General features: G+C 34.0%; 1 protein-coding gene across 1 annotated transcript; it reads right to left on the bottom strand.

Moving 5' to 3' along the window:
* Window positions 1-524: 524 nt before the first annotated feature.
* Window positions 525-21,945, bottom strand: LOC149730129 (mediator of RNA polymerase II transcription subunit 13-like). The gene is made up of 40 exons (XM_089887252.1): window positions 21,697-21,945; window positions 20,729-20,890; window positions 19,648-19,732; window positions 18,616-18,700; window positions 18,148-18,228; window positions 17,162-17,304; window positions 16,645-16,781; window positions 15,705-15,774; window positions 15,162-15,287; window positions 14,676-14,843; window positions 14,045-14,180; window positions 13,617-13,685; window positions 13,092-13,521; window positions 12,668-12,822; window positions 12,421-12,533; window positions 11,895-12,091; window positions 11,391-11,472; window positions 11,013-11,089; window positions 10,557-10,695; window positions 10,140-10,474; window positions 9,424-9,923; window positions 9,087-9,217; window positions 8,862-8,906; window positions 8,492-8,626; window positions 8,056-8,172; window positions 7,766-7,936; window positions 7,198-7,409; window positions 6,733-6,865; window positions 6,364-6,447; window positions 5,875-6,037; window positions 5,385-5,562; window positions 5,001-5,198; window positions 4,514-4,725; window positions 4,167-4,324; window positions 3,677-3,832; window positions 2,987-3,175; window positions 2,537-2,658; window positions 2,079-2,277; window positions 1,457-1,538; window positions 525-1,370 (listed from the first exon to the last, which is right to left on the bottom strand). Exons 1-40 carry the CDS (start codon window positions 21,763-21,765, stop codon window positions 1,235-1,237), a joined length of 6,180 nt encoding a protein of 2,059 aa, XP_089743378.1. The 5' UTR covers window positions 21,766-21,945; the 3' UTR covers window positions 525-1,234.
* Between the last annotated feature and the right edge of the window lie 56 nt (window positions 21,946-22,001).

The following is a 22,001-nucleotide window of genomic DNA, read 5'->3' as shown; positions in this document are numbered from 1 at the left end:
TATAAAAGCATCTAACCTTGGCCGAGCTGTCCAGGGAAAATCTCTCATTTTTTATCATTAGCCCTTGTTGCCTACCTTTGGGGAAGCGACACGGTTCTACATCAAGAAGGCAGCATCCTGGGTGTTACAACAATGGGCAACTCTGGCATAAATCTCCGGATCCATCGCGTGTTACACACTGCAGAAAATTGCCCACATAGAATAGAATGGGTAAAAAACATAGTAGGATGGGACACCTTCGGCGCATAATATCCGAATATCCTGATCGTGTTTTAAACAGTTAACAACGGTCTATGGGAGTCTTGAGCATATAGTTTATAATTCTTTGAATGTTCCTTGTTTACTACCACATTGGACGAGAAAACAGAGTTAAAATGTGTCCCAACTTCCCCCACCCTACCATAAAAAGAAATCCCACTCTATATCCATTGCGTGTCACAGACTGCAGAAAATTACCCACGTAGAATAGAATGGTTAATAAGTATATCAGGATTAAGTTTTTCTAATGTGTTGCTTCAGAAAGCTGGAAAGACGAGTTCGTTTATTTACGCAAGTAGAGACATAATTATATACAAAAGGCTATGATATTTGAGCCACCAAGGAAAAACAAGCGCAAAGAAAGCAACGCATCGAATGTACTACAGTTATAACACACCTTTAAAGGTAAAGGAGCAATTTGCAATGATGTGTCTGCTTTCAATGTTCAAAAAAATCAAGAAAAACGGATGAACGACAAAATGCCGGCCGAACTATTTCATGGGCGCTGATAAGAAAAAAAGAATTTTTAACAAAGCAACAAGAGCTTTGGCGAGAAGGGCAGTGACTTGTATCACAGGGGGGAATGGGGGTTTGTGGGGTTAGGATCCAAGTTATACTACCAGCATCATTGAAGTATTGCACACTCTCAAAGCAGCTGGTGTTGTACTCTCATTATCAAGTGCTGCCCAATGTATTTCATCCAAAGCGCAACAAACTGCGCATATTGCATTGAAAAGAAGAGAAAATGAAAGATATAAAAATTAATTCTATGAGGCTTGCGAAGATCATACAAAATTGATAGAAATATTTTTGTAACTTATTTTTGCTCCAGCAGTATGCATGAAACTAACGGAACAAATTGTATCAAAAAGTTGTCAAAACTTGTAAACTCTGGTTTATAAGACTGCAGTAAATTGAATGAAAGGCAACATGAGCGTTCAAACAGTAAAGGTTGCCAGTGTGCAAACAAATGTAGTCAACCTAATAAATTCCGCACTGTATGATAAAGTTGCATGAGTGATAAACAATGTACGGGGAGACACGAACGCCGATCTTTGGTTACTGGGTCCTTTGTCAACCAAGATAATGCATTATAGTTTTCCAACACAAATCTGTGACAACAAAAAGTTAAAAATGTTTAACACTTTTTTTTAATTTAATTTTTTGTTTGTTTTTTCCATGTCATTGTTGTACATACCTTAAAACAACGGCGGTTTTATTCGAGTCAAGCGGATGAACTCCTTCATGGTTGCGATTGTTGCTTGCATCATTTACACTCGCTGGGAAAATTTTATTTTTATAAAAACAGAAATTAAAAAAAAAACATATAAAATATCAAAAATAAAAGAAATATTATTTGAAAGAAAGTGAAACAATATACAGTAAGTTAAAACTGTCTGATTTAAAACATCTGTTATACATATCTTATTATAAAAACTGTGGATGTATGGCAGAATACACTTTTATAAAAAAATTTTGTCATTATATTTATTTGTATGTCTCTTTATGAATCTTTATCTGTGTTATGGCTGTTTTGACTAACTGTGGTTGCTCACTTTCTGTTTATAATTTTTGTCCCTACTTTGTCTTACTAGCATTTTGAGTTGTTGAGTGTAATTTATCTGGATAAAGACGACATGTATAGAAAGTAGAAAAATAATGCCAAATTATTAAATTAATACCTGAAGCAAAAACATGTGTAATATGGCCGGCAACAACACATCCACAGGCACCAAACCTGGGGTTGCTGGGTGGGCATATCTACCCCAGGAATTCTGCAGTCAAATAAATAAACCCTATTTATGAAACACTTATCTTACTTTGTACGTGTAATGCTGATCTTAAGAAAACCGGACAACGGTTTCTTGCGTGAGGGCAAGTTGACCAAAACCACGCCGGCAGTGGACCAGCGGGCGCAGTGGACACCAAATAACCCAGTGCTAGTGGTTGTTGTGACAATAAAGCATCTTCCTGAACTCCACCATCACCAGGTAGTATCGGACAACTCTCAGTGGTTGGCTGTTTAATATAGGGGGTGGTTATGTATAATTATGTAAGGTATATATGTATGTGACAATACAGTGAGCATGAGGTGTATGAACACACCATGTGTGATTGGTTTATAAGAATACACCCATGTTATAACTCAACAGTAAGCATGAGGTGTATGAACACACCATGTGTGTCCGGTGTATAAGAAGACACCCATGTAATAACTCGACATTGAGCATGAGGTGTGTGTGTCAATCACCTGACAGCGAGCATGAGGTCCACCTACCTGCATTCCATCTTCATCACTCTTCGACATAATATCAGCAAAGTCGGTTCCCTCCCCGATAATATCGTTGATAAAATTGTCGCCTTCAACCAATCCATCCAATACATCGGCAGGGATAAGTTCTATTAAAAAACACCGCTTTAACAAGTGATTCAACAAATTTAGCAAATGTTTTAACAAATCCAACAAGCGTTTCAACAAAATCAACAAATGTTTCAACAAATCCAACAAGCGTTTTAACAAAATCAACCGTTCCAACAAATGTCTCAAAAAACATAAGTGTTTCAACAAGTTAAACAGTTTTAACAAAATAAAGTGTTTCAACAAAATCAACAGTTTCAACAAATGTTCCAACAAGTTCAACAAATGTTTCAACAAATTCAACAAGTGTGTTAACAAAATCAACGAATTCAATATTGTAAAAGCTATTGCAAGTTTCAACAAAAGTACCTGCATCAGGTTGATCCATATACGAGTCCTCCTCTACCCCGGTTTGATAATTTGCCCCGGGAAGTTGGGTATCAGCGGATGTAGGGAAGACGTATATGTGCGTGCATGAAATATCATCGGGGGTTCGTAGCTGGTTGGTTTGGTTGATTGTGTTGTTTGAACGACCAAAGTTGTTCATTTGTACAACATCTGTTTTCGATAAAAATATATATTTATGTTGTTTTATATTTGCGATATGTCTGGTAACAGTAATAGAATATAGAGTGGGGTGGGGGAAGATGGGACACCTTTAGCACATAATGTCCGAATATCCTGATCGTGTTTTAAACATTTAACAACGGCCAATCGGAGTCGTGGGCATATAGTTTTATATTTCTTTGAATGTTCTTTGTTTACTACTAAATGGAGCAAGAAAATAGAGTTAATAGGTGTCCCATCTTCCCCCACCCTACTGTATATATATATATATATACGCTCTTACTGTGAGGAATATTAAAATAGATCTTCCGGCAATAAAGAGAATAAAGAAGAACAGTATGTATATATTTTTATAAAGGAATTGAATGCATGTATTTTTATGCGACCTGTAAGGTTTTCAACATAAACATAAAACTACCAACATAAAATATCATCCTCAAAATATCCCCATAAAAATAGCATAATACCACCATAAATATATCATAATATCACCTGGCATTATCATGAGCGCACCATCAGGTTCGAGTGAAGTGAGACAAGCACTTATAATGAAACCACTTTCACTCTTCTGTTGTAACTTACATTGTTTGCATGAAAGCCTTCGAGTGCATGATAATAGACTACGACGGTGAAGGTGCTTTCCCCAATCTGAGAATGTTTAAGTACATTATTTGAATAAATAATTTGGTTTATTAAAAAAAAACTGTTGCTTGTCGAAACTGTGTTATACGTGGTAACTTGTAAGTGAGCAAGAGGGGAATAAAATAGAACACCTGTGTTATACCGACTGTCATTGCCCCCACACGAGGATAAATAAAATAAATTTATTCATACTGATACCTTAAAAGTAATCTGTGTGTTTGGGTAACGGGGCAAATCTGCCCTAAATCGTAGGCCCTCCAACAAGTACTTCACTCATAATATAGAATAGACTACAGCAGACTCAATAGAATGCCTAAAAAGCCAATAAAACCACACAGACCTCGTATCTCTCCATGACTTAATCTTCCCAACCTTCCCACTACAATCCTCCACGTTGTGGTTGAATATCTCGATACCGTGGTCACACAAAACTTCCACAACTTTTCTATCGCTTCGCTCCGCACTGACACCCGGTGTTTCCGTGAAACCGACAACCGTCTGGAAAAATTGCACAAAAAAAAACGCTGAATCAAAAAATATGAATATTTTTTTATAAACACATATTAATTTTTTCGTGGTTATGCCATACCTTTTTCATAAAAAAGGGGCAGTCTATAGCCCCTAGGCCTGTTTGAATACGCATATGTTGTAAATAGTAACATTTAACGAATAAGAATATTGTCAAACCTGGGAGGAACATCAATATTGATGCAGCAAGTCTCCAACAGCTCCCCACACTGGTCAGTGGCTGATGCAAGGACAAACTTCTGGTCATGTGACACACAGTATGAGACAAACAATATGTTGGGGGGGTTTTCATGTTTGCAGTTTATTTGGTTTCCCTCTCTTGGTACAGAAAGTACATATGGTGGAGTGTATAAACGGGTTTCGTTTAATACCTGTGGTTATAATGATGGTTGTTTTTTATGTTTATGTGGTAGGGCAACTGAGAGTTCTATGATTCTATGCTATTTGATAGAGGTGAGGTCTTTAAGGACCTGGGACTTAGGACAGATTTTTGGCTCAGTGGTATAAGATAATATATTATTGTGCACCATATGAGGTGGCTTTCAATTTTGTTTGTAGCACCGGATCTTCACTTTATTTCTTTACACAAGAACCCAGGAGCACCCGGTCATGGTCAGATTCATGAAATTTATTACAAGTTACTCACATTGTGGTTGTTTTCTTGCAAATAACGTTTATCTGAAGCAGCGGGCCCGAAACCTGTCATGGAGCGAACTTTGACCTCGTGCAAAAGATTTCGGCGACATTGCGCAAACGTGCTGAAGGACAAGGAGCGCACGACGTGCACGAATGATTGTCGGGTGTTGGGGGATGACACGCGCAACACATGCTCAATTGGGACAATCTGTGAAACATAAAATAAATAAAGCGTTTGAAATTCTAAAAAAAAATTGTTAAAAATTGTATTGGGGAAAAATTGTCTGAAATAATAATGAGATTTTGTTCTGTATGGGTGAGGTCCTACAACAAGACAAGAGACCTTGGATGTATTCCAGCAAAAACAGGATGTTTTTTATTATTAATTTCAAACCTGAAATATGATGTGATCACGAATTGGTTTCGGCAGCGATTTCTGTAGAATTCGAAAGCAGTGCCATAATCCACGCGAGGCCGAATTTTTGAATGGATCGAGCAGATAAACCACGATGCTGCAAGCAGTTGATGCGTTGTACGATGGATGGTATACAGGTCGCGTGTCTTTTAAAGCCCTGTAATCAAACAGTGCAAGTTTAGAGCTTGTTATATTAAAACCAGTTGCATCAAACCAGTGTATCCTTTCATCTAAAATTCTAAATTTTCAGGCCTACATCAGAATAAAAAAAAGAATAAATCACCCACAAAGTTACATATGTGGTAACTCGAAAGCAAGCATGAGGTGTATAAAACAGAACACCCCTATTATAACTACTATTGTTGCCCGCCACACAAGAATAAATAACTAATTAGAAATGGCACACCACAGTACTAAACAATACAGTCACATTTATACAACAAAGTACATGACCATAATTGTAACCTACACTGCTGTTGGATTGCTTTGCATCTGAGCAGGAGACCTTCCTATATTATTAATACTGTTGGAGATAGGTGCGTTTCTATTCAATGATTGTTGCATTCGATTTCTTCCCTCACGAACATGTAAAGAGTTGATTTCAAGACTTTGTTCGGCTTCTAATAATGGACCTGTGGGCATGAAGAAGTGTGGATTATCATATGTGTGTTGTATGAATGAATGATTGAATGTAACTTATTTACCCTTGCATGGTAGGGCAAAGACAGTATAAAGCTTTTTTCCAAGTTATCACATATGTAACTTATTTATTCTTGCGTGGCAGGGTAATGACATTGGTTGTAAAACTAGTGTTCGGTTTCATACACCGTGTGCCTGCTTTAGAGTTACCACATATGTAATTTTGTGAATAATTATTTTTTAGTTTTTTCTTATAAAAAACTTGCAATTAAATATATAAAATACCTATTTAAACTTAACATAAATAAAAGTAACTTACCAAGACTATGAAGACACTCCCTTGCGTACAACAACAATTTATCAACATTCTCGTTTCCAACCAAATTATCCGACGTTGAATTTACTGGGGGTAAAAATTTCAATCAATTTATTGTTTCTGTTAAAAAAATGCTCCATGCACTTCTTTATATTATAACAATTGTTTTATATTAACTAAACTGTTTGGAGTAAAAACTTTGATTATAACTAAAATCGTATGCATATTTTAACTATGTTTAAATTTGAATTGCTATTTTCCATACTTTTTCTGTCACCCACTTTTTTACATAAACGAATCCAATTTTTAAATATTTTCCCAACCAAACCGGAGTTCTAATAAAACTACGTTCTAACAACAAAATACACTCACATGTTTGTTGTAATTGTTCGAACCAATCATCCAGGGGAAGATGGGAAACTTTGGAAGAATTTTTCCCAATCTTTAAAATTCCTCCATCTTTTAATACTTTGTTGATTGCTTTAAATTTTCCGAGTCTACTCGACTGTTGGGAAAAAATAAAATTTATTTGTTACTTCTAATGTTTTTCTGTTACTTCTGCCACCAGGCATGATTTAAATAATCTTTTAGCGGCTCATCTGGTATATAAAAAGGTTTATTTCTGCTGTTTTGTCTGCCATACAGGAAGACTTCGTCGGGGAATGTATTAAATATTTTGTTTTTGAGAATTTAGATTAACACATATCGGACACATTGTACAGATTGGACATATCATTAACACTATGTACACATTCTGGACACATAATGCACACCATGTACATAATGAACACATACTGGACACATGCTACACACAAGACACTAAACACAATTACCCACCTCATACAAAGAAGAAAGTTCTTTGAAGAAGACTTTAGCGGAAGACACAAGATTATCACCATCGGGGCACACCACCACGTACCCCACATCCCGTGGCGAGGAGTAAGGCTCGAAATAAAGTTTCTCCCAGTAACGGAGCGACTCGGGTGAAATACATACCCAGTCATGGTTGTAACCGACCACAAATGAAGGAATAGATTGAGGTTCAGCATCTGTGGTGATATAATTGTTGTTATACGTGTCATAATATGTGTTTGTTTAGGAAATCTTTACATTAGGGCAGATGTAAAACATGCTGCTCAATACTTAATACATATGCTATACATTTTTGTATAGTAGGTTGGCGTAAGACGGGACAACCTTTAGCACATAATATCCAAATATCCTGATCTCGTGGTTTAAACAACTAACAACGGTCTATGAGAGTCGTGAGGATACAGTTTAATAATTCGTTGAATGTTCTTTGTTTGCTAACATAATGAACAAGAAAATAGAAAGAACAGTTGTTGTATCCTCCCCACCGTACTTATATCAACCAACATACAATAATAATAAACCACCAACTCACTTTTTCCTGCTTCTTTACAAAACTCCCTCCAAGTGAGAGGTCCCTTCACATGCTGTGTGGTTCCGAATGTCCTTGAAGTTCGTTTCCGTTGCACTGCGTCTTGTAGAACAGGTTTGAGCGAAACTAACAAGTGGTAAACGTCAAACCCACCAGCGAACTCATAAACTTCAGCTGGAGAAAAGAAAATCTCGTTATATACATGAAAAAAATAAATTGAATGAATGTAACTTATTTATACTGGCATGGTGACCAGAATTGACCATTACCCCCTAAAATTACAATAAACTCACATCTGGTGTCTTTCCACTGATGTATTGGGTTAATGATGGAATCTGCATCAAGTTTCGTCGGATGTTCCATGGCAAGTAAACTACCACATAATGCAAGCGCACAAGCTTCACATATGTCTGGAATATTATGTTAAATATTATTTTTTTTAAATACAACACCAAAAAACTGTTGTGGTCTTGCTAGGTGCAGTGACCACACCTATTAACTAATTAGTTGAATAAAAACTACACAGCTTATTATTAAAAAAAATTATACAACGATTATTTCGTAAAAAAAAAACTAACAACTAAAAATTGTTAAAAGGTATTTTCTTTTCTTCAGTGGAATTGAATATGAGATATTATATATATTTCACCTATACGGCATCACCAGTCATTTATATATTTATATATAATCCTCATTTTTACATTAAAACAAGATCCACATATTACGTACCATGTTTAACAACCATATTATCCTCATCAAATGCATTGAAATTATTTGAATCTAAATCTTTACAAAGTTCCAACGTAGTAAAAGGTGAAGAACTATACTCCATGGCTAACTGAAGCAGTTCTTCAACATTTTCCGCTGAAAAAAAATAATTGTTAATTTCCTGCAGTTTATTTAGCCAGTTCCTTTTGCTTAATGACATCCTATTTAAGCCTCTTGTTTTGCCAGGGAAAAACTGATTAAATATTATTATTTAACACCTGATAAAGCCCAGACCTAAATAGAACATTAAAATATTGGTGCAAAATATTTTACCATTAGATTTCTATTATACTTAACAGTGTGTATATGTTTTTATAAACTACACAACTACCTTTATCAATCGGTTTTCCCAACGAGTTTCTCTTTGTTTCTCCATCTGAAATAAAAATAATTGTTATAAAAATATATCTAAATAGCCTGTTACTTTTGAATTGTTTATTTAGTAAAAAATGGCAAATTAAAAAAGAACGTAACTTTTTGATCTAAATGAGTAAATTAGGAAAATAATATAAGCTAGAAAAAATAGCTAAAATTTTTAAACTTATTTATTTGGTACCTGATGGTAGGTAATTAGATGTTCGACAGCGAGCATGAATGATCTCGTTCTCAAACTTTGCTCCGACCACTTCAAGCTCATCTTCAAGGAAGAGTCCGTTTCCAACGGATGCTGCTCGGTTCCTCACAGCACTAGGGGTGGATGGAAGATCGGTTAATAACGTAAAGGTGCTACCATTGTGGGCGTATGTATCCTTGGGCAAGACTTAAAGGTGATTGTTTCAACCCAGCTGTTAAGTGTCTATACAAACAAGCAAAGCCAAAGTATATTGCATTTGTCACATTAATCAACTAAGTTCCCTACCCCAGGTTTCGGTGCCAAATCAAAGACAACTCACCTGAAACCACAGTTGCAACGAAATTGTGCTTCTTGGTCAGCAAGTGCAGGCAAGCAACCCATTTCAATATCAGCCCCGTTAATATTAGAGTTGCAAACGCACAACGCGCACTGATCGAACGAACGATCACGGAATAAATTCAACACTGAATCGGAGAGTAAAAGGTTCATGAAAATCGCGGCGTTGCCGTGTTGGTCCGTGTACATCCCTTTCGAGGTAAGATGGGAGTTAGGGGTGGCAAATGACGACGCGGGGGACTCTAGGGGGTCAACGCTTCGAATCCCGGACCTGCCAGGGGTCCTCGGTGTGGGTACGGAGAAAGTTACGGGCGAAGGAGTGGGTTGAACGGAGGCCGGGGTCCGCACGGATGAACGACTCGGGGTCCCAGGGGTAAAACTGACACCGGGTGTCGCTGGTGTGACGGGGGCGTTGTTGATGTATTCATTGATCGGCATTGTGGGTAAAATAAACGAAGGATCCGGGGGTAGTTGGACGGGGAGCTGTGATGAAACAGTGGTTATTGTGATGTAATAAAATACATTAGTACATTAGGAGTGTGGGTGTTGGGGTAATGGGCAAACTGATCTAAAATTTTGGGTTATAGGCCAACTCTGGCCTGTATCGCTGAGTGTTGTGTAATGGAGTATATCTTAGGCCTTCTATATCGCCCTGTAGAACCTCACCGATGTAACCATGTCATGTTATATTTCACTCACCTGCCACGCTGGGGTATATGATAATGTAGGTAGAGGTAGTTGAGTGGTAAGGCACTTTATGGGTTGGTACAACGTTGGTGTAGGATGTTGTTTTATCTTGTTACATGCAGAAGTCTGCATCTCATATGAAGTAGGAAGCAACGGTAGTTCATCTTGTAATAATTTATCCGTCTCTAGTTTCTCGCTTGAATAAATCACTTGATGCTCATTGGTTGGTATTATGGGCGTGGTATCGTCCATAGCAACCACTGAGTTAGGAATAGGTATCCGACTTTCAGGGGAGAAGGCTTGGCATTGCTCCATGGAGGGAGGGGTGGGAAACATACGCTGAAGGTCTAAATTCAATGGTTGGTTTGTTAGAAAATAATAATGTATATAAACAAGGCAACTAATTTTTGGAATTGTTAAAATTCTCACCAGTTGCAGCATGTGTAGTTGATGTTTTGATGGAATGATTCATCTTCTTATAATTGCTCTCCTCTCCCTCCTCAGGAGGAGTGGGAGCTCCTCCTTCCTCCTCCTCATCAAACATATGAGTGAGGTCGTCCATGGAGAACTAGAATAAATGTAACTTATTTATCCTTGTTTGTCAGGATATCGACAATCATTTTTACAAATGTGTTCTGTTTCATACACCTCGCGTCTGCTTAAAAGCTACCACATATTCAACTTTTTTATGCTTGCGTAGCAGGGCAACGACAAGTGTTATAGCACACCTAATGATTAAAGAGGTACAAAACTTATTCAGAAAAGGCATAAACTTTACAACATAAATACAGTATAATATAATAAACCATTTAATTAAACAACACATTCAATTTCTGATGAAAATAAAAGTGTAAAAATAAAGAAAAATAAAAGTTAAACACTCACGTCCAAGTCAGAATTGCTCTTTAGTGACTTTGCTGCGATAACATTCGATAAGTTGCTACCTTTGCTTGCATGAATAGCTATAGAAATAACATAACAATATATTGTTAATGTTAATCTGTGAACATTTTTATTTATTTATTGGGTTCTATATGGGTGAGGTCCTTCTCAGAGAATTTAGGCCGGATTTATATCTAAATATAAAAAACACCAACAGTATAATTAAACCTCTAAAACAAAAATTGTTCAATTAAACAAAAATACCAATTTGTGCAATAAAAACATTAAATTTTACAACATACACAAAAAATACTTTCTAAAAACTTTCCATAAACAGTAGTTGAAAAAGAAACATAGCATTTGTAATATTAAAATACATACGTTGTTTATTGCTGGGTGACGTTGTGTTTTGTGTTAATAACGCTTCTAACTGGCTACGACCCGTTAATACTGTATCTTGTTCCTATAAATAATATTAACGATTAAGCAATATAATCTATTTAAACTTGCAACCTATTATGTATTTGCGGTGCAGTGATTAGCAAACTTTATTACTTTTCTGCATCAATGCACTATCGTATGCACATAACAAAAGTTGCAAAATAATCTAAGGGGATTTTTTTTAAACCCAGTTACACTTATAGTTTTAAATAATAGGGAACCTCATTGTGGCCAATTCAATATACTTTGGCTCTACTTGTTTTTATAGATTCGCCACCCAAAGGGTCATACAAACGAAATGTTTGTATATGGATAGATGCTTAAATGTTATCAAAAGGAACTACCAAAGTTTAAAAAAACAAACACTTTTTTAAAAGATAATGCACAAATATGGTAAGTATAAAGACGTAAAAACTTACACACACACACACACACTATACTCACATTACTCATCCCATCTCCATACTCAAACCCAAGTGAGCTTGGCAGTCGATTCAATGGAATAACTTGGTTATGGTTTTTATTGAGAATAATATCCGATAACCCCGCCACACCATTGGTGGTTGTTGCGTCATCTAATTCATCATCAAACGCATACGGATCTTGTACCAACATGCCTGCTAACTCACTTTTAACTGTCCCTGCAAAATTATTCAATGAATAAATATTAGTTTATTTATTCTTGCATGGTGGAAAATGTTTTATACAACCCCTATAATTAGAACTGTCACTAAAAAAAATTTGTATAAAAGGATGTCATTTATTTATCCTCTAGCTTGGCATGGCAACGACAGTCATTACAACAGGGGCTTCATAAATCTCGTGCTCGCTTAAGAGTCACCACACATGTAACTTTGTAAATAATCATAATTAAAGGGTATTTTTTTAGTTTTTTTTAACATATTAGACTTAAAAGTCTAGTTGTTTATTGTAATATCACTTTAAAGAAGGATATATAACTTTAACTTACCAAAAGTAACTTGCTGTGCATTTACATCATGGGGATAGTAAGGGTTCTCTTGCTTGCATGGTAATAAGGATTTCTCATTCGTTTCTTCAACTTTTAATCTTTTCCTTGTTGGACTTAAACAATACAAAAGTTATGTTAAATTTAATTAATTAATGAATGAATGCAACTATTTATAACCTCTGGCTACAAGGCCCTAAACTTTGTGGTATTACAATAACAGGAATAAAATTGAAATAAACATACATACCAGGAATATAACAAAGCTGTTTCAGATAATGAGGTGTTGTTATGTGAGAAGGAATAACCACGGTTGTCCAAGTTATCACATACAAGCATGGGAGGTTTAGGTTTGTGGTCAACCATGGATGTTATGGGTAACTTGTATGTTTTCCAATTCATAACCTGGAAAGTTGGGTGTTAGGACTTGGTAAAAATGTATGTTGAATCAGAAGTTTAAAAATTAGACTGTGCTGTGTTATGTTTTTTAAATTTTAACAAAATCTGGGCTGGCATTGTTAAAATGCAATTACATTCATCAAATACAGGGAACCTCGTTGATTAATGTGGCTAATGCAATATTTTTTAGCTCTGCTTGAGAGCAAAAAGGGATAAAACAAAAAAAGGCAAAAAATAAATATAGTTTTTTAAATATTCAACAAAATATGACTCACTGTTCGTTTAATTTCAACGTCATCAACTTCATAAGTTTGGTTCGTTGAAATTAAATTATTCTGATCTAAATTTGTCCATTGCTCCTGGGGTGGGGGTATAAACGGTTGAGGTGTTTGGTTACGCAACTCGTAATTGGCCTTCGGTTGGTAAAACTTGTCCCCTAAGTTACTTGGGGAGGGTGTGGGTTCAAGTTTCACGGGGCAGAATGTTTGAGGGGTACCCATGAACTCTGTGGGGCCATTTATTAACACAGAAGGCCGCGAGTGAGGGGGTAGTATAATGTTCGACTGAGTTTCGATATTTTGCGCTTCGTTTTCGTGAGTTCTATGGTGAAAAGGGGTGTTTGGACGAGATCGTTGCTGTCGATCTAACTTTGCGCTGTGTCTTCCATCTAAGGGTAAGTATGGACGAGAGGGAAGTTGTCGACATCTGGAAGAATAAAGTTGGACATCAATATCTTATGATATATATATATATATATATATGTATAGGTTTTGTTCTAAACTTTACATCGCATACATCACCTTATATCTTTAAAAGAATCAGTAAATTCCCATTTTGTTTCATTAATATCTTCACTTGAATTGAAATTGCTGAAACAATAAAAACATTAAATATACCCATCATACACTTAACATAAAAAATATATATATATTTCCAAACAAGGAAATTTTAATTTAAGAATAAATATAATGTGGCGTATGCAATATATTTTGGATCTGTTTGTTTGTATATGCACACTACAGCAGGGTTAAGCTATTTAAAAGATAAAACCGGAGTGATATACATATATACATCACCCTTGTTTCAAGACTGGGTAAAATGTCATGCTCGGGCACCCCATAACTTTTTACCTATTTTTCTCTTTAAAATTACAGAATAGAATTACCCCACAACAAATGTAATATTATTTTGTTAATGTTTTTTAATGCAAATGTTTATACATATATACCTGTTAAAATTATTTGTCTCTTGGTTGCTTTGCGTTTTGTTGCTACTTAGACAAATTCTTTTAATGATATTTGATGGTAAGGGTTGATTGGGTGGTCGCTGTTGTTGTTGTATATACCCAGGAACAGGTACCACTGCTGTGATGTAATAATCCATTGTTTATTTCAAGACAATAGAGATTGTTGTTGTTTTAGACAGTGGTAATATGAGACTACATGTGTAAGAAGGTAACTGTAGCAGACATCAAACAAATTTTAAATAAACATAGGAAATATTTACAACTGGAATAATGTGAGTAGCCTAGTATTATATCTCTAATCTTCGTTTGTAATTTGTATTTTTTATTTAATTAACAAAAATGAAACAATATTTTAAGCGTTTTTATGAATTAAAGTTTTTTAAATGATTTTCTAGATTGAACTGAATCCTTTTTATTCACCATTTCTAAAGTAAAAAAGTTAGCCACACAAGAATAAAAGTTACATTTATTCATTCAATCATCTACAAAGTTACATACACAGTATCTTGTGAACGGGAACAAGGTGTATGAAACAGAACACACATGTTATAACAACTGCCATTACTCTTCCACACAAGGATAAAAGTTACATTCATTCATTTATTCAACTTACTGTTTTTGTTAGGACTTGGTTTTGCTGAAGCTGGGCTAAATAAACTTGAACCAACGGATTGTGGTCCATGTATCTGGTCACTTATACTTGCCACAGATGGTGGACCAAGGTTTCCTTTGTCATAATTTGTTTCCATCCTCGCTGGTGAACGACCATTAGTTGGTTTAACTGCAACAATAATTGTTGTCATGTTTCGCTCAAAAAAAGTGGTGACAAAGCATAGTGGTGCAGTCAGAAAAAAACTATAACAATTTGAATAAGAGACTGACGATGCCATTCAGGTGAAATATATATTTTTATTATACAATTGGATTGACTTGATTTTTGTCTGTTACGTTTCCGTAGCACCAGATCTTTACTGTATTTCTTCACAAGAATCAGTCAACTAAGATTCGCGGAACTTTTTACAGTTGAAATGAAAAAAATGAAAATTTTAACTAGCTATGTTCATAAAAAAGACCTAATTTATACAGAAAGATAATTTACTTTTGTCGTTAACAGATGATCTCTTCATATTTGATCCTTGGAACGAGTTAAACATGGAAGAGTTTAATCCAGTGTCTTCCACAGGCACGAGGATGTAATGAGATGGATAATTCATTTGAACACCAGCTGTAAAGTGTCAAGAATAAGATAGATTAATATTGATGCAAATTGTATTTTACATTATATTTGTGTTAGAATTTGTAAAATGTGTTTAGAGTAAGTAAGATTGATGAATTGAGTCAAATTTTTAAGGGGGTTATATTATGTTTTTTTTTATGGATTTTTGAATGTATTCTAGAGTTAAAATGCAGCTACATTATCTGTTCACAGATGTGAATATATATGTTGTTGTGGCAAGTTCAGTATATTTTCGCCTTGCTTGTTTGCATACACACCCAACAGCAGGGTAAAAGCAGTTGCATACTAAAAACTGGGTTGCTGAAACACATTATGTCACACTCACACGTGTAGTAAAAGTCAGGGCAACACCAAATCATGTACTGTAAATAAAATATATTTTAAATTAACTTAATGTGAAAATACCGATAACAACTTCGACAACAGGAGGAACTGGTATATTGTCATCTTCTGTTTCATCATCGCATAAATCGCCCTATAATATATATTGTGATGTCATACTACTTAACATTATAACATGAATTTATATTGTGATGTCATACTACCTGACATTGTAACATGAATACACATTGTGATGTCAAATTACTTAACATTATAACATGAATATATAAATAAATATTGTGATGTCATACTACCAATATAGGCAAATATCTAAATTATGTATAAAATGTGTATTATCTGGTCAGTGGTAATACAGCCCATACATTGGACAATTGGTCACAAATAAGTTTCGTTTTTTATTGTTTCTAAATAAAAATGTTTGTATCAAAACTGACCAGAAAATCCCTGTTTTATTGGTAGAGTCAACAGGGCAAGAACAAAGTATATGGACTTGCATTTGTTACTTGCAATGACAGGAAACTATACAAGTTATTACTTGGTGGTGAATGTACAGCAACAACACAATAACATATGGGTATCTTATTTTCCATTTTTGAACAAAATTATACAGAATAACTGCAGATTTCTGTTTATAAGTAATGCTAACATGAAAACACATAGTGTAATCGTAATAATATGAAGCATATTTCCATATTATATATATGTGGTGAAACAGACATAACTTACAAGTTCATGAGCTCTTTACACCCATGTTATTATCAGTATAACTAGTGCCATGTACCCATTACCCATTACAATGTGTACACATGGCCGGACTATTTAGTATTCACAGTCACACAAGGTATCATTCATAACCTATTACAAGGCATGCATGCTAACTCTGCATAGCCATGTATGATTGACAGCTTCAAGCTGAAATTTAAGGCCTGTTAAAATCTTACACCACAGTCTGTATATACAATGTGAGGCAGATATTTAGGGGGTAAAGAAACAAAAAACTTACCATGGAAAAGTCATCAGATGTTGACATAGGATAGAAGGGTTTCCATTCTTCCAGAAGTTTCTTAACAGTTGGTTCGTGTGGGTTACGATACGCGGTGCCGGTTAAAGTGGCTGCTAAACCATATGGGGCCAACACAACTGGAAAAAATGATATTATAATTGAAAAAGCTTTTAAATTTTTGGTAAAATTTGCTTGTCTGTTTGCCCCCCCCCCCTCCCCTCCTTACAGCAGGGTAAAATTGTTAAAATACAGCTACTCCGCTACACCCATTACTATCAAACATAGGGAACCTCATTGCTTAACGCAGTAAATGCAAGATGATTTGGCATTTAACCAAGATATATTTTTTTCATGCAAAATTCAGGCATAATTTTAAAACCTTTGGTTTGCAAAATTGCAGCATTGAGTAACCAAAATTTTAATAAATATAAAAAAAACTATATATATACAAACTTATATTACCTTTTATAAACTGTTTATTCGGCGAAGAAATAAATGTTTAATACAAACAAATTACCGGAATTGTTAGTTGATGATGTGACATGTTGGAAATGTTGGTACGTTAGTCGCTCAAGTGGTTGATGTTTTGCTATTTCTATGGTTGTACAGACGTAGCTCTCTCCGTGTAAAAAGAAGGAAAACGAAAACGAGAATCTGTCACTGGAGAATAAACAAAAATGTTATATATATATAGTACAAGTAGGGTAAGATGGAGACAGTTAAAATATAGTTTTCCATCTCCAAATAGTTTTTCCTGAAAGCCATTTTTTTTTATGTCATATGTATACCAGTATTTACTTCTTCAGATACTTTTTGTTTACTACCAAAAAAATATTTCACATCAAAATAGATCCAAAAAATTATCTATATATATATATATATAGTTTAAATATACAGATAACACATGTAAAAATGTTTTTGAACTGGTTTTTATAAAAAAAAACAGACTCAATACAAAAATCTGTTTTAATATTTTATGGTGTTTAGAATAATAAATGGAACTAAACAGCTACTCTGCGATTGTATGATAGTTATTTCATAACTTTTATGAAGTCGTGAAATTTTAATGTGAATTACTGAATTTTATAAAGTCTTGAATCTGCAATTAATATTATTTAAAATATCATAAAATGTAAATCAAAAAAACTTTAAAACATACATATAAGTAAATTGGAATTTCCCATTATATGGTGTTAAACAAATATGCCAAAAGCTTTTAAACTGAATAAATATTTTACAAACAAAACTGCAAAACATGAATGAAATCTATATTTACTCTCTGGAGTATTTTTACTAAATTGATAATATTTGTTAATGCGTATATTATAAACATATCTTAACAGCAATTGAAAATATTAACAAAAATACTTTGTTTATTATGTAAACATACACAAATGGGCATTGTGCAAAATATGTGTATTATTCTGATGTTTTATTATCATTTACAAATGGACACTGTGCGTTATATGTTGTTTTAACATGTTTATAAAATACAAAACAAACCTTATATCTTCTTCATTGTCTTTGTTCAAAGGCTTAACAAACCAACGACCAATTCGAACAAAATTTTCATTGAGTAGACATCTGTAATGTAACAATATGAGTTAAATAAATCTTGTTTAGATCTTTTATGGTCTCGGCACATTTTTTGACTTTTTGTTCAAAAATCAAATTTTATACAAACTTTTCACATTGTTAATTCTATACTATAGTATATGGGTAAGGTCTTATATTGGGCTTGTCATCGGACCTGAGATTGGGCCAGAGTTGTCCCACCTGGTTGGAGCAACGTTTGATTAGTGTCTTGCAGGGGCACATACGTAATGGTATACTTCAGTTACACAGCGGCACCGGATAAAATTTGTTGGTAATAAACAAAACTTTTACACAATAAAACACAATAGTGTGAAAACTATACAGTTTCACAAACCAATATATATTAATATCAAACTAAATCCTAATACACCATACCTTTCCACAAGGTTATGAATTGCTTTAAAAAGTAAAGTCCGGCACTCATAAGTCAACCCTTCGTCCCAACTACCTCGACCGATGTCTGAAATATGAAGGATGTTAAAACCTTAAACATATTACTGAAGACGGTATTTTGATTCTATTTAGTGTGGGTGAAGCCCCGCAGCATGGCATGCCAGCTGACCCAGGATATAAGCCACAGTTGGCCCAATACCATTAATACAACTGTAAGAGTAGCAAACCGGGGGGGAACAAAAATACAATTAAAATAATAACTAGAATAAAAACTTGAATCTGTATTCTTAACATTTGATGATTTTGATCTAATACCAATATAACATTATTAGTTATTACCAATACAGTGAGAGTAAGTTTACTATAATTATTCATATATTAAATAGTTCATAAATGGTAATTATACAACAGTATTTACTAATATCTAAATTATTCTATTTAACATAAGATTTGTTATAGGGTTTACTGTTGTTTTATACAGATGGGAATTTAAGTCATTATTGCCATGTTACAGCAAGCAATACATAGTCATCACATGATAATGTTAAGAAAACTTGTTGCATGTATTGAACTCTGGGTTGCCATTAATTATTAACGTGGTGTATTCGAAGACTGTTTGTTGTAACATAAGTGTGTATTATGTATTCACAACTATGATATAATATTATCAACAATACGCCTACTATGGTGATGCATGGTTTAAATATAAAACATACATTAGCATATTACACAAGATATATAATGACAGATCTCTTGGTAATTTGTTAATGTGGCAATGGTTTGGTTTTTGATGTAATCTTATTAAAACAAAATAAATTGATTATTATTGTGGCAACGTGCTTATTTATAGCTAGAAAATCTTTTATTAATTATAATATACCAAGCAGAAATAGTTTCTATGCACACTGTAGGGCAATATAGGAATTTTGTCTTTACAATATATATATGAAAGCATCAGATTTGTCAGATTATATGCATAAACATTAAGAAACATATTATTGGGAATAAACCAACCATTCAGTCCTCTCTGTTGAGATATTTCATCAATATTAGGCTCCTCACCCCACCAGAATATCCACAACTCCCTCTCTATTCCTTCCTATAAAAACAACAATATATATATTAATACCATTGTATTGTAATGATTATATGATGCATGGTATTTATTAGGAGAATTTTTGTTATCAGGAGAATTTTGCATGGGGTTGGATCTTTTTTTATGTAAAATAAGGCATGAAATAATTATGCTCCATTCCACCAAACCCTGTATTTTTGTTGCGTAAACGATTTAGAAATAGCGTAGAATCTCGTTTTGTGAAAAAAATTCCTGGATACGCCCTTTAGCAACCCCTGGATAGTTAAAATGTAAAAGCAATTTATCTCTAAAATGTATTACAAACCTACTTATAGGTAACACAGTTTATTTTTGCAACTCCTGGAATTTTATAAAATCGAGGCCATTGTATAATTATAAACATGATGACACCAAACTATGATACGGTTGGTTGAGTTTGATTGACAGGTTATGAATCAACCACAATACTTGAATATTGGTAAACAAATCATGTTGTAATGCTATATATACATAGCCTATACATGATAACTTGATAAACAAGTTTATATTGATTTATCATGAGAAGAACGTTTACCAAAGAAAACTTGAATTAACAACTTTTCTTTTGTCAACTTTACTTCAAACAAACAATTTAAGTCTGTTACAGTTTTGAAATATGATTTCTGTAACTGACCTAAATGTTTAATATAAACAAAGACTAGCTGTCAATAAATTTAAAAGATGTTTGCAACCTCCATAATTAGTGGCTCCAATTTTCAACATGAAAATTTGTTAACTATAAAACTAGGTTTGTATTTTTTAGGACTATTTTATTGATAAATTGGTTTTCCAATTGAAAAATCCCTGCAAAATTCTCATGATACACTAGTAAACATAAAACTTTTATAAACATAAGATACATAAACATCACAGAAAATATCTGTAAATTATATCACAGGAAGTTTATACATACGACAATGGTAACAAAATATTATGGGTTTTACACCAAGATAACATAAAATATTAACAAACATAAGTTACCTGTGGTAGGCCATGCTGCATAGGGGATTTTTTGCTTGATTTTCGCCACACAGCTAAAATATCAAGAGCAAGACATTTTGTGAAGGCAGCAAGTACAGGATCATCTGCAAGACCCGGTGAAATGGAGGAATATCGATGCCATTTGATGCCGCTGAGGTCCGCCTGTGGTATATGGAAGTTAAATGACATATATATTTCACTAGCATAAGCGTCAGATTTATTAAAATTCATGGAAGGCAGAGATAGTTAGACACATCATCCTGTGAAACCAACCAAACTTTTTAGTTTCATTATTAACTGATTAATGCAGTGTAGAAAAATTCCATGGTAGGTAGGCTTATAAAACAATAATTTGCTAAAATAATGCTGGTACTAAGATAAATATGAAAATAATCAACTTAATTCACACTAGTAAAAGCAATTAGCAAGCATTACAAACCAGAAAGGTTTAAAATCAGCGTTAATCATGATTAATGGTCACGTTTGTAATCATACAATGCATGAAGGTTTATATGGTTGCTCGCTTTGGAGTTATAGACAGGAAATTCTCTGTTAAGACGACTGTTTAACTAAACTGTAATATATGCATATGCCGCTCACATCCTATCACTGCTCTACTAATATCTTGGTAGTGTATTGTATATAAGCACTGAAGAATTCATGTTTGGCATAAATATATATATATATATATGTTAAAAAGATTTTTTATCTCTGTCAAGTTGTAACAATATTTAAATATACATTATATTGCCAAATTTTGGGCAAAAAAATATTAAAATATTGCTAAGTAACTCAATAAAAATAATTTTATGTTATATTTCTGACCATCTAAATAAAAATTTAAGGTTCTCTGCTCCTAAAAGATTGCATGGAATAAAAAATTAGAATTAAAGATTAGAATCCATGCATGATGTATATATATCTGGTAGTGTATATAGACATAAATTTAAACAGTAAATATCACTTACCAATGAAAAGACAGAAGAATGGCAATCATCTAATCTTGCTCCATTTGCGACTGTGCTTGAATTTGCCATTTTGAGGAAACTCAAGTTTTATATCCAGTTAATTCAGTTGTTTAAATCCAGAGAAACCATGGCTCTGTCTTTTGCAAACTTGTCTCGCAAATATAATGAGAGCAGCAGGTAAAGTCTGCTCAATCTAAACAACCTGGCATTATATCATTCTGCAAAACATATAGAACGAATTAGTTGACTACACTTTGTATACACACTGGCACTGTACTGATTGTAGAAAAAGTTAATATTTAAAA

The sequence above is a fragment of the Ciona robusta genome, chromosome 10 (genome assembly GCF_009617815.1).
Source record: "Ciona robusta chromosome 10, ASM961781v2".
NCBI classification, from domain to species: domain Eukaryota; kingdom Metazoa; phylum Chordata; class Ascidiacea; order Phlebobranchia; family Cionidae; genus Ciona; species Ciona robusta.
Note: the sequence above shows the minus strand (reverse complement) of the source record. Positions and strands in the feature narration are given on the sequence as shown.

Excerpts from the sequence above, each read along its gene's own strand:
- LOC149730129 (XM_089887252.1), bottom strand. The coding sequence starts at position 21,765 with ATGGCAAATTCAAGCACAGTCGCAAATGGAGCAAGATTAGATGATTGC. Across the intron at positions 18,229-18,615 it reads ATTCATAACCTTGTGGAAAG|ATGTCTACTCAATGAAAATT; the intron begins GTATGGTGTATT and ends GTTACATTACAG. Across the intron at positions 8,627-8,861 it reads GGGAAAACCGATTGATAAAG|CGGAAAATGTTGAAGAACTG; the intron begins GTAGTTGTGTAG and ends ATTTTTTTTCAG.